Genomic DNA, 14,357 nt, shown 5'->3' on the forward strand with positions numbered 1-14,357 from the left:
AATGCTAAAATGATTTATCGGCAAGCGACCTAATTTAATCTTGAACTTTTTGTGATGCTCCCCACAAACTATCGGCGAAGCACAGGCGTTGCGGAAAGTTATTTATTAAACTACAAAAGGGTCTCTTCACCATGATGATATAATCTTCAGGTATCTCCGTCAATTCAGACAAAGTTATGTTTCTCTCAGCTGCTTGCGCCCCATGTACATTTATCCGGTGAATTGTCGTTCGGGGAGATAGCGACGGCGGTAGTTGTTCCGATTGATTTCTTGCAATATTTATCGAAGGCAACACGATGGCATCGTAAAGATAGTATCCCATGGGGGACACAACTGCGACGACGACAAATGGTGGAACAGAAGCGGTGATCGACCTCGGAATAAAATATATAAAATACACCTGTAAAACAGTCGCTTCTAACGGCATAATATCGAGGTCTCGTTTATGACCGACAGTCATAAGCCTTTATATACCAATAACATCCGAAAAATAATAAAATATAAAAACGGATACTACTTCAGTAAAGAAAGTTCTCATTCAAATAGACAATGTTTCGCTTTGAGAAAATACCTTAAAGTTAAAAAAAATATGTTATGAGTAAAAGTTTTATTTTCTTAAATACAACATGTAAACAACTCAAAATTAATATTGTTGAATGTTGTACTAATTATAAATAGTATAGACAACTGAAAACAACCAAAACAATGGCACTTTATAACAGGAATAATTATAAAACAATAAACAAATTTCATAATAAAATTAAAAATAAGAACGGCGAAACACATCTACACCAACTTATTTTAAATATGTTTTTCACCATCAACTGGTACCTCCTTTTCGCTTATTTGGTTTCCGTTTTGGTTTATGTAAGTTTATATCTAATAGTATTTAAATTCACTGTCGTAAAACGCTTCGACGCGTATTTGCAAAAAATTCAATTAATTTTTACTGTTTACCAAAAATGACGTGTTTTTTTCTTAAGAGACCATAAGAAGATTATTCATAGAGGACAAGTCGTCGATATAACTTTCTTTTTTCAATCATATAGAACACGAAAAATCTCAATTTGATTTAGTTTTAATGATTTGATGTTCCGTTGCTATGTAAAACACTTCAAACTCGGCCATTTTTACAAAAAATTCTACGGTTTTTGGTTTTAATTCCCAAGAACTCTTCAAAACTGCGAAATAATGATAAACATAATTTATTAATTTAATTACAATAATTGTAATTAAATATTATTAAATCTTAATGAATAATGATTTTATCATTTCAAAAGTTGTTTGATCTTGTGTAACTTTTAAAACAAATTATATGAGAAACTTCAAATATATTTTCCTCGATATGTTCAAATTTATAAATGAATATAAAAGTTAAAATATTTATACTAAATATAGTATAAGTTGTTAAGCAGATTTGCTAATTCAAAAATGTACACTACATTTGTTTAGTTGATTTACACGATATTGATTTGCAACTAAGTTTTCATAAATACAACTAGTAGATAATTGTAGACTACTATTTGTCAGTAAGGTAAACATTAAACACGTGATGTGTTTACTATATGGTGTTTGTGGTTTTTTAAGTTGGTGGTCAGCGCTTACCCAAGGGAATATACTAGTCCCGACATTACATACACGCACCAGATCCTAAGCAATTTTTCTTCATGCCACCACTAACACCACGAATGAACGTTGCAGTTAACAGAATTCCCAAATGCCAAAATGCCTTTTTCTTTCAATTTTTCCGTCTGCAGATTGATGAAACTAAAACATTTTAAACGTACACCACTATCCTCCTGACGTCCAGGGTATAGAATTACCGTTATATTTTTGTCCATTTGCTATGTTACATGTCAAGCGAATTTCCTGTCTCATAAATATTCCATACCCTTTATTTGTAAATGACCAGCAATTTACTATGAGCATTTGTAAACGATTAACAATAAGTTAAGATGCCTTCTTTGTAAGCTCCAATTATTTTTAAGTTTATTTATGAGTTATACTGTATGCATAGTCATTTTATAAGTTCCATAGTACATATGGGATTGGTAACTATATTCCATTGCATAGTTATTTTTATAGAACGGCTGGATAATTAAAGAATACAAAAAGCTATGTAGTAGATTTACACCACATAAACATTATGTGGTAACAATAGTTATATCATTTTTCAATGATAAGTCACATTTCGTTTCATTTATTTTGCAACGCAATATATTTTATTTATTAATGGTCAAATTCTTTTACAACTATGGACAAATTATACGATTTTGTTAACTTCTTGGAGTATATTGAAATTGAAATAGATGATGTATCTAATTATGTGCAAAGAACTTATCTTTGTAATGTCGATGACTATGCAGTGAAAAACATTTTTTTAAACGTTATCTTATTCCAAAAAAGAGTTTTACTTGACACTTTGTAGGAATTGATAATTATTACCTATAGACATCCAGTATTATTAAATGATTTCTCATAAAATTAGCACCAATATGAGAGAGTGTAACATATATTACAGACAATTTTATCACATTAGATAAAATTTCATCTAATCTTGATGAAATATCGATGAAAAATAACGCTGATAATATAAACGATATGAACATAACGATACTTTAAAAACGATTTAATTTCCATAATACTTTTCACAACTATGGAACGCATAAATTTTGACTATACATGGTAAAAAAATTAAGTAACCCATAAGTTCTTTATGAGTAACATAAATAATTTATGAATTACATCACCATGTAACACATAAGCTTTATTATGTAGCACATTAGGTCAGGACTATGCATACAAGTATAAAATAATGATCAGTTTTTACATAATTATATTTGCCGAACTTAGCATGCGACAGAAGGTGTTGGACCTCTTTCACATGTTAGAGAGTCAAATATGGTTCTTGGCTAGGCCAATAAAGGACGGGCGGGTATTTTGGCCAGTTTGCACCAGAGACCAGACATCTCCAAGAAAAATTTCGTTGACACCCTGGGGAACAAACCCAGGACCCTGTGTGTCAAAACATAAGTTTCTACCCAATAGACCAGGACAACCACTATACGAGCATAAACCAATTACTGGATTTAATTAGAAAAACTAGATAATTTTTTACTAAAAACCCGTTATTTTATTAAATTATACAATAATATTTAATGCGAAATTTTTTCTTCATGCTATTAACTTGGAAATATTTTTCTATAGTTATCTGCTTTATAAGGGATTTAATAATTTTATTTGGATATTCATTTCTTTATCAGTTCTTTAAATTTTGGTTTTAATACGAATAATTTTGTTTAAAATGTTGAATAAATTTTATTTTATTTGATTTGATTCATTTATACACTGCTTCGTTTTAAGTAAATAGTATAATTTATTATGACTAATATATTTACATGTGAAGTAAAATTTACAGATTAATATAACATTTATATCAATATAACATTTATAAGCTGAGTAAATACACCATTGCCACAAATTTGCTAACCATGAATTTTTAATGAAAAGTATTTTCGTAAAGTTAATAAACAAAAAAATGTAATTTTTAAGTTCCTACAGTTCCTTGGTTAGTTATTAGATTTTCAAAAGTTATGTCATCGACAAGGCAAATGTTTGAAGTATTATCAATAAAAATTTCAGTCATTTTAATATACAAATATAATAAAAAAAAAACTCAGTACAGTGGGGTCGCGGCAAAATGGGGACGTGGCATAGTTGAGTCATTTCAAAATTTCAAAAATTTCAAAAATTAGGGATTTTTAAACTTATAATTTTTTTGGAGATTCGTGAACTGTTGACTTATTGTTGAAAGAAATTGGTTCGATGAGATCTGAGAAAAAGTGGTAACAAAAAACACATCTTAGTATAATAAATACCTTCTCAGCATCGCATCCAAGCTAAAATGATTTTAGCGTAGTATGTTAAAATTGTAAAAAAAAAAAATAAAGCAAAATTTTAATTGTAACAAAAGTTATAACTGATGTCAGTTAGATCTGTTCATTCTATAAAGTGAAAACTAAAAATATCAACATTGATTGTTTTATAATAACTGTATTTTTTTAGGTTATTTTTCTTTATTATGAGGAATAAGATGAAATTTTTAAAATTTTAGCACTGATAAATTCAACTAGATACATTTTTTAATCTTTTAACGTATCATTGAGTAAAATCAGTCCAGTATAAATGGGAATTATCACAATTACGTTTACAAAAAAACACGATACATTAAAAACAGTTTCATATCTACACATCGAAACCAAAATGACACTATACTAATGGATTTTTAATAAATAAAGTATTATTTACTTAATTAAAATTATAGGAGAGTGTGGTTTAATATGATGTTCTTGTATTTAAAAATGTATATTAAAGCTTGACTTTTTATTGAAAAATTTTAAATATATTAACCAAACAAAGATGATTTTTCAAAAAATAATTTTAATTAACACATACGTTTGTTTTAAATTGCATTTATACCTTTTTTGCACGAACTATAATATTGTTGTTGTATAGCGTAAGTTTCTAACATAAGGGTCAATAAATAAATTTTTTTTTTATTGTAATAGCTATAAAATAACATAAAGAATAAGAAGTATTTGATGTTTTAAATTTTATTTAAATTATGGGAGTACTAGGGGTAATTTTTTAATTTTTAGCAGAACTAAGCCTTTTTATATTATTTATAATTAACATCACGGGATGTTGTCGTCAGTGCTTTTAGTGATTTTCAGTTTATTGTATTAAATTGAACATAACATGATTATTATTTTTAGATAAGATGCATAGTGTACAATTATCAATTATCATGTATACAGAGTGACTTTTTTGTCATAACCCACTCATTTACTTACAGAATAAATATAATTTAAGCATTTTTTTTCGGGGTTATCTTTAGTTACACATTATACTTGAATTATTAACTATGTAATACTATTTAAGTTCATCCCTTATGCATTGTAAGGGTGTCAACTTTGTTTTTTTAAATGGGAACACATATTTTGAATTTAATAAAATGTTTGAGTTTTTAATTTAATAGTAGATCGCATTTGAATTTTTAGTATAACTTTATTTATTTATTAGATATAAACACCATAAACTCAAATTTTTGAGTTAATATACATGTATAATACACAAGGGTTTACAAATATAGGTAGCTAATTGGTTTTTTATGACATCGATATTAGCAGGTACACAACATTGTTATTATCAATGGTATTAAGGCACATTGTTGTGAGTTTATAATACACTAACTGACAATACAGAAAGTATATCTATTGATAGTCATAATTGATGATAAACAATCCGTGACTGTGACAGCAATGTTATAAAAATCTAATTAGCTACCTGTATTTATAATTCCTAGTGTATTATACATGTATATTATAATGTAATGTATATTAACTTAAAAATTGTTTAGACTTTATATGTTTATATTTCATAAACTAATAAAGTTATATTAAAAATTCAAATGCCATTTACTATTGAATTAAAAATCCAAACATTTTATTAAATTCAAAATATGTGTTCCTATTTAAAGAAACAAATTTGACACCCTTACAAGGCATAAGGGATGAATATAAAAAGTTTTAAATAGTTAATAATTCAAAAATAATGTGTAACTAAAGAAAACCAAAAAAAAAAAATGTTTAAATTATATTTATTCTGCAAGTAATTGAGTGGGTTATGATAAAAAAATCATCCAGTATATATGTAGAATAAATAATGTACAACAGTGTATATGTTATGTATATGTATATGTTACAGATGAATTAATTATTTGTTTTTATACAAGTAATATAAAATACAGATTATAAATTTTTCATTAATAAATGTAAGATGTGTGATGCTTTGCGTTGATCATATTACGACAAGTTCTAGATAGAACACTATTTTTTAAATACATCATCAATTACCCTAAAACCATATTTTTGTTACGTATCATTAATACATAACAAAAATTTATAATTTATAATCAATAAATCAATAATAATATGTAAGTAAAAGAACATGAAATAAACTCTAATGCAGGCAGTTTTACAAAAATAATATTCTGAGCATTTTTCTTTAGTTTATTTGATTTGTACAAAATATTAATAATTTTTCATTCTAAACAAATGTTATACTAACAAGACCTATAAATTCAATGTAATCGAAAAATAATAAACTTTAATANTTAAATTATACACTTTTTATCAATTATCCAAAAGTTTTAAAAAATTGACTCATGTCGTTTCTGCAATCATCGATTCAATTAAAATATTTTTTCTTATAAGTTAGAAATATATCATTACTTCAGAATATTCCCCAATTAATAAACATGATTATTTTATCCTTAATTTAACAAAACTAGTTTTGATTTTTCTTCCCAATATATTTTTATAAATTCATTTTGCGTATATTATTATACAAAAAGTAAATTACTTTAGTTTCTACACTTTCTATGAAATAACTTATAATAATAACTAGTTGATTTTAATTTATCAAGTTTTCTGTACTCATTAAGATTCGCAAAGTTCTTTTTTTTTTTTTTTAATGAAACCAAACGTTTGGCTTTGTTTATAAAACTGTAATCAGTAGTGATGAGCACTATAAAAGAGAGATTTCATGCACATAATATACAGCAAATAGCGGTGTAACATATGAACAATAGATCTAAAAGTCCACTATTGCTGTAGGGTAAATTAATCTGTAGTCCAAATTAGAAAACTGTGGTGGTTGGCCTAATGTTTCTTGAAAGGCAAAAAAATTAAAAAGAAACCATGTTTAATTATTGTTATAATTTAGAGTATCATACAATACGCTTACATTTTTTGTCTGAATAAATAACTACCATTTTTTTTTTAATTTAAAACTAGTTTGCTGATATAAAATATTTGAAACACAACAACAAACATTAACAACAAAATTACTTATAACTGCAAATATGAGTAGATATTAAACTAGAGTAAAAATCCAATGTTTATATTAATTATATTTATAGCTCAGCACTTATTGAATCATTTATAATTAAAAAAATTAATTAATAGTTTTTTAAAAATTGTTATCATTCTATATTTTGCGTATGTTGTTAATGGTGATAATTAAAAACTCACAAATAAAATATTTGATAATACTTAATATTATATTAAAACTTAAGGTTAGTAAGTAAAAATACAACAATTTATTTATTAATTTATATGATAAATATAAACTAATTACAACTCACTCAACTACTAGTTGATAAAATTCAAAACGTCACTAAGGTAAGTTAAAAATAGAATTAAAAATAAATTTTAAAAACTGTATAGAAATGGATTTTAATGAAAAAGATTAAAAAGGGTACGGAATGAACGTTATTAAATGTTAGCGATAAATTTACCAATTAGAAAACCTTTTATTTGTGATGAAAAAAAATCGTCATCAGAATAACATTGTTCTTAGACAGGTAATCCTATACATTTACTGATTATCTCAAGCGCATGCTAAAGAACCCAACCACTAATAACTTTAACTGAAGTATAGTAAGTTATACCTTTCACAAAATTTTACGAAATTGTAAGTACATTTTTTAATCGATCAAGAAGTATTTTTAAATATTGTAAATTTATTCATTTTCCTTTAATATTTATTTCGTCTCGCAAATGTAAGTTCATTAAATAATTTTCCAACGTAACGATGTAAATCTGGTACTTCAGCATAGTACACTCCAACAGTACTAAAGCAATCCACAATTTAATATTAACTGAAATTATTATAGTGATTCATTTTATTATTTTTGTATTTATTGATTTATACCTAGGAGACATGTGCTTGCCAATGACAATTTCTCTTTCGTTTGAATATTTTAAAGAACTACAGGTTTTACTTATAGCGTTGTTATTATCATCGTCCATTTCAAATATATTTTTATCATTCGATACAAGTTTCCCAATTTCATCACAAGGTTTAGCCGTCAACTTATTGTCTATTGACGCTACATAGTATAAAACAGACGATCCATGAGAACAAAACTTTACATTAATTTTCGATTGTTCAGTAAAACGTTTGACTAAATACAATATTGTAATAATAGTTTTTCATTCGGTTCGAGTAATATCTTTAACTGAATAATATATAAGTATTTCAATTACCCTCTGTTAAATTCGAAATGCAACTAGGTTGTGTGACGCCATTGTTCATATAAATGTCGACGGTCCCAATCGGTTTTGAATACCCGTAGTATCCGATATTACTGTGAATCACATCTACCACTTTTGCGCACTCTGGATTTATTTGTGGTCCATTTTTAAACCATGGGCCTGCTGGGTCTAAAGCTAGAAAACAAAACGTTCAGGAAAAATAATATCAAAACATTTTATTGATTATAAACTAGTTATGGAAACTTTATACCAGTCACTCTGTCTAAATAATTTCCTGTAGTTTTTTTATACAACGAACCGATCTTTCCAGCTATATGAGCTCCTAAGCTAACACCTATAACATGGACGTGCTTAATATTTAAATGATTGTACAAGAATTTTACAATAAAATCAACTATTTTCTTTGAGACCTTTGGGAGGTCACAGTACACAGATTTTGCGTAACGTATAGCGAGTGAGATAACATTAAGTTTAGCAATTTTACCAGTAACCTCTGAGTAATCGACTAAAATAAGGTTATGATCATCTGTTCCATTTATATAACCTAAAAAATGAATTATAATGTTAAACATTATAAACACGTAAAAAACTAAACAAATTTTAACTTCGCTTTGTAATATAATAATATCTATTGCATCAATATCTTTTTGCAAGATTTTTTTGTATCAGACATAAAAAATATACCATATTTTATGATATTTGTACAGGAGAATATTTTTTAACTCACACGGGACAATGATAAATCGGGGAGATCTGATTTTTGTATTACTTTAATGTGATTTACCATTTTAATTTAAAATTTGTTTTAAATCTCCTAAAATATGATAAAAATATCATTTTAGCTTGGAAAAAAACATCAATACATGTAAAAAGTAACTTCAGTAACCACCGTAATTATTTTTACCATTTTTAACTTAATCTTTAAAAATCTTGATTTTTGATCAAAGTTGAAAACAATTTTAGATAATATTTTAAGTAGCGCGTAAAACAATTTCTCTGGTTGTAACCTAACACTATCTTTAACAAATAATAAATACACAATTCATTTTACTTTTAATATAAAATGTAATGTAAAACCTAATATTTTTAATTAAATTTGAATTGCAAACTTACCATTACGAATTGCCAAACTTCCGATATCGTCATAAGATCCACCAAAGCCGTGAATGTAAATTATGACATAATCACTTTTGGCAAAATTTGCATTATCTAATGAATTATCATCAATAGAAATCTTTCTATTTGTATTTCTATATATATATTTAAAAATACGTTTAGATATTATAACATATAATAATAAAATATCGACATACTTCGTATACAGCGTATAAAAAACTTCACTTGTACCAGTAGAAAAAAAAGAACATAGACTATTTGTTGCTAATAATACATTATTTATTTTTGATATTATAACCAAAAATTGTAAAATAATAAAAATCATTCCTTTACAGTATTATACTAAACTATAATAAAACCATAATAATGTTATTTTAATCCTATCGGTTCTATGACAGATTAGTAAATGAAACAATACTAATCTATTACTATACTTTAAGTGACGAAATCATTGATTAAGTATTGTATTTTAAATTCATCGCGTACTGCATTAAAGTCTTCGGAATATTGATTTTTTTTAATTTTAATTCTTCACTAGCTGCGAATTTCATAGTTTCTTTACCTTCAGTATTTTTAAAGGTCATATCTAAAATATCATCTCACAATCAGTCTAGAATTAAAAACACGATTAATAAAGTATTCAATTAGAAAAGCCTTGAACATGTCAAAGACAAAAATTTTTTATTAAGAATTAAAATTGTTTAATTCAATTAAATTCCTACTTATTATGTTTATTACTGGATTAAAATAACGATCTAGTTATTTAATAAGATTCGCTATCTAATAAATAACCTAGTTAATTACGTATGTTACTATTTGGAAATAAAAAGTTGACACCATTGTAAAGTATAAGGTATAAACATAAAAAATACTTCATGAATGATAAATTTAAAAAAAAAACATGTATCTAAAATAATCCAAAGAAAATAAATCAATATTATTTTTATTTCTTCGAAAAATCTGCTGGTCCATTAAATGATGACATCTCTATATATAGATAGCCAAAACAATTTAATTTGTCTTATGAATAAATTGTCAAAATGAGAAATACGTAGGTTGGTACATTCCATTAATACTAAACGTTTGATAAATAAAAATAAATCTAAAGTTGTACTCACTGTTGAGTTAGTTGCTGGGCATTTTATAAATATCTGAATAATTTATTTTTTGTAGTCATTTTGAATGTAAAAAGATTTTGAAATTGTTATTAGTGTTTGTTTTTATTCGATTAATCGTGACTATGTCTGTGTTATTGAAATTGAGAAACACAATTTTAAACGCTAAAATCGTATGTACTTTATATTTGCCATTCAATAAAATTTTTATTGATTTAAAAAATGATTAAAAAATAGAGAGTTGTAAATCAAATACCTTCATCATGTTCAAAACTCAATTATAGATATTATGGGTACAAACCAAGTGTGTATCAGCATTCAGAATATTTTGAACAACACAAAATACATGATTTTAGTCCTGTAGAATGGAAACCATGTCGGTTAGATTGGAAAAATGTTTGTTTTTTTTTTTTTTTACAAATTTATAACTAATATTTTTATTGATACTTTAATAAAAACATTGTAAGAAATTTTTCTTTTAAGGCCCTTACGTTTTTAATAGGTTCAAAAAACGTTTTCGGAACGAACAAATTCAACGAACAAATATCAAGAAGGATCCGATGAACCAACTACAAAAAGAATAGAAAAATGTCCAACTAGAAATAACTCATAAATTTTTTTACAAGTATCCAGATGCATAAATGGCATCTTGTACATTGGAATATTTTTTAACATACTCAATATATTTTATTAAAAATATTAAAATAATTTTTTTCTTCGATTATTTAAAATAATTGAAGGGGCAAAACATAATAATTAATCTATAAAACACAATATAAAAGATAAAGATTTTCAGCATTAACTATCATGAAATTAAAAACTACCCATTTATAAAGTACGTAAATATATATATTTTTTTATGAATTACTATTTAGCAACTTAATTAATTGACTAACGACTTTGTTGAACTTATTGTTTAAAGTACTAAAAACAGCGAGATTAAATTATTTTTTATCAAAAAGTGATGGGTTTTATTATACATTAGAACAGTTTAATATAAATTGTTTTATAATAATGGCTTATAGTATTAATGTCCATTCATCTTTTTATTTAAAAAGACAAGCAATACAAAACGGTACAAAAACATTTGAAAGATTGTTGTTGTTCCGCCAACCACCTGTGGTACATCCGTAGGCATGCGATGGAAGCCCTTTAGCGATAAATATTCAGAAAACGTTAAATGACTAAATTAAGTTATGAAATAATATCATAATAACATTAGAGCAAGCCCCTCTCGCAGTTAAAATATTGTTGTTTTTTTAATAACCGTTGGACGTTTTATTTTCGTTTTATGAAAACTGTTCCCGACAACGGAATAATAATTTGAACACTTTTCTCTCTTAGCCCTCGCGGAGTCGACAAAGTTAAAACGATCGTTCTCTAAATTAAAGCTGGCTAATTTACGAGGGTATGTGTGTTATTATTTAAATGTTTAAGACCGAGTGCGACTAAGTCGCCTTCAGACGTTCCAGCTGCGAGCAGACGAAAAGAAATACTCAACGAACATTGCCCGTTCATGTACACCAAACATTTATTTTGCAATCGTTATTAGGCATTAATATTAAACAGCCGCGTATGCGGTAACCGCGAACCAGGTGCAATTTTCTAAAGTGAACCGTAAATCAAGGTATTTTCTCGACTGCCTTTTGTGGATAAAAAAAGAGAAAAATGGACAAAATTCGAGGCTGAAAAAGTTAATGAATGAATAAATAATGACAGACACGTACCTATAACTGCCATGCGGCATCCACCGGTGTGATATCCCATCCTAATGTATTATCGTTTATTCGCATTACCGGGAGTAACTTAAAAAAAAAAAAACAACCTAAATCTTCTTGCTGAACAAATAGTATTAGGAATTTTATAGCCATGCCTGTTGATATTTGTTTAAACTATGTGTAGTTCAAAAAGAGTTCTTCAATATTCAATACACGAAGGCTTAAAAATCCAATTTGTGAGCCCATATCTATACAGTTCTAAAGAACAAATATCACTAGTTCTCTAACGAAAATAATATAGCTACGTGAAATATACATTATCTTTGACTATTCTCAAAACAACTTGTTCATTAAAATTGCATTACAAAACATATAAGACATCTATGATAATAATAATCTATAAGAAATAGTTGAGCACAAGTAAAATTGGATTACTTCACATGAAATCTATAAAAATTGTATTGGGAAACTGAAATATAATGATCCCTAGATAGCGTTGAATTCAATGTACCACACTCAATTTTAACCATTTCATGATAAAGCAAAAACAAAATTTAAATTTAAAATACAGGTTACTAAAAACGATGTGAATTTATTAAAAATAACTTAAGTTGAATTTTAAAATTAATGTTTATACTCCGAGTAAATAAAAACTTCAAAAGGTCTATTTTACCCCATGTTCCAATTTTGATCCATACTACCATATATTTATTTATGGTAATATATGATGAACCTAAACCTCCCAAAACTTTTTGTACATTTTTATGGTATAATTATTTATTGGTTTATTACTTATAATTTCAAAACCTTAATACCAAGTATAAAAGTTTCTAATCAAACATTGCTGCTACATAATATAAGGTAATACATAAAAATAATACTGTCAATGTATGTATTTCAGTGCTTACGTTATACAAACCACTAAATTTTTTTTGTAAGGTCATTTTTAGAAGTTTCTATTAAAAATTCTTTAATTAAAAAAGAGGAAGGATCAAGTTATTACAATCCTTCAAATGTATATAATACCCATAATATCTTATATCAATTATATATTTTTTAGCAAATTAAAAAGAAAAAATGTTTGGAAAATCTTTCAAAATATTTTTATCATTATATCAGTTATTGACCATATATTATTTTTAAGTTTTATATAGATCGTATTATTCGAAAATTCAATCATTTTTTAGTTTAAAAATCCTGCTTATGAGTCACATTATGTTTTTATGTAAAATTGTTTAAATTTGGCTTAATCGTTATAAAAGTTATATTTTTAATAAATTTTACCGAAAAAATATATTTTTTTATTAAACATAATATATAAAGTAATAAAGAGAAAAAGTTAAGATTTTGCAAAGATAAATTTTTGAAAATCAAAAAAAAAAATTATTTTTCTCTATCATCAAAAACAAATATTTTTCTCTTTGTCATTTATTTTTATTTCTAATATTTAAAAAAATGCGAACAAATCCGTGCTTTTCAATAAAATGGCTCTATGTCGATCAATTTTGACTTTAAAAAGTTATATAAGAAAACATTTTAAAGCTCTTGCATAATACTATTTAATAGTGTTTTTTTCCTAGACCAATTTTCGGAATAAAATAAAAATAAAAACATTGGTTTTTTGTTCTTTTATTTTTGACGTTTTTAAATTTAATAGAGGTACAAGGTTTTATGTTTTATCATTATTCAAAAGTAAATTTAATGAGTTATCGTGCAAAACTAATTCAAAAAAAAAATTAAAACATTTTTTATTTTTCTACTTAATATAAAATATGAGTAAAAATATACGTAAATTAGTAATTTTACGTAAGCGACAGAGTACACTAAAATTGTCTATTGATATTCAATAACGTTTTAAATAACGCCATGGAAGGCGATCCACATTGTCTATGGTAAAGCGTATCAAATTTAATTAATCAAATTATGTTCTCAGCCAACTGTCGTTACTCAATGATAATTAATGATATTCATATTATAATCATATTAATACGTAAATGTTAAATGATTGTCATCGGAATTGTGGTTGTTACCATTACACATGCAATCATTTATAATATATCAACATCTGGTACCGTCAAGTGCACATTTAGTATGTAAAATGTACAGTATAAAACATTCTAGACATTCAAGAACGTCCAATTACAGTACCTTGTAGAAAATATATCAATTATACTCCCCTTAAAACACGAGACGCAATTACGACCATTTATTACAAATTTGTGATCGAATTGATATACAGTTACAATAAGTGCGTAATTCTTTAACACGATATCTCCCAACCTCTCATT

At 26.0% G+C, this 14,357-nt stretch overlaps 2 protein-coding genes across 4 annotated transcripts; one reads left to right on the forward strand and one right to left on the reverse strand.

The window, feature by feature from the left end:
* Positions 1-7,077: 7,077 nt before the first annotated feature.
* LOC126899042 (lipase member H-like) lies at positions 7,078-9,869 on the reverse strand. Of its 2 annotated transcripts, none has more exons than XM_050673553.1 (6): positions 9,434-9,838; positions 9,234-9,370; positions 8,371-8,664; positions 8,112-8,294; positions 7,777-8,029; positions 7,078-7,723 (listed from the first exon to the last, which is right to left on the reverse strand). In XM_050673553.1, exons 1-6 carry the CDS (start codon positions 9,559-9,561, stop codon positions 7,720-7,722), a joined length of 999 nt encoding a protein of 332 aa, XP_050529510.1. In that variant the 5' UTR covers positions 9,562-9,838; the 3' UTR covers positions 7,078-7,719. The 2 variants fall into 2 exon arrangements, with proteins under 2 accessions (XP_050529510.1, XP_050529508.1); XM_050673551.1 differs by having other exon boundaries at positions 7,087-7,696; positions 9,434-9,869.
* A 505-nt stretch (positions 9,870-10,374) lies between these two features.
* LOC126899043 (uncharacterized) lies at positions 10,375-11,139 on the forward strand. Of its 2 annotated transcripts, none has more exons than XM_050673555.1 (3): positions 10,375-10,524; positions 10,589-10,747; positions 10,835-11,139. In XM_050673555.1, the coding sequence occupies exons 1-3, from the start codon at positions 10,477-10,479 to the stop codon at positions 10,913-10,915; spliced, it is 288 nt and encodes a 95-aa protein (XP_050529512.1). In that variant the 5' UTR covers positions 10,375-10,476; the 3' UTR covers positions 10,916-11,139. The 2 variants fall into 2 exon arrangements, with proteins under 2 accessions (XP_050529512.1, XP_050529511.1); XM_050673554.1 differs by having other exon boundaries at positions 10,854-11,139.
* Positions 11,140-14,357: the final 3,218 nt, after the last annotated feature.

The sequence above is a fragment of the Daktulosphaira vitifoliae genome, unplaced genomic scaffold (assembly GCF_025091365.1).
Source record: "Daktulosphaira vitifoliae isolate Bord-2020 unplaced genomic scaffold, ASM2509136v1 Scaffold_2, whole genome shotgun sequence".
Classification (NCBI taxonomy): domain Eukaryota; kingdom Metazoa; phylum Arthropoda; class Insecta; order Hemiptera; family Phylloxeridae; genus Daktulosphaira; species Daktulosphaira vitifoliae.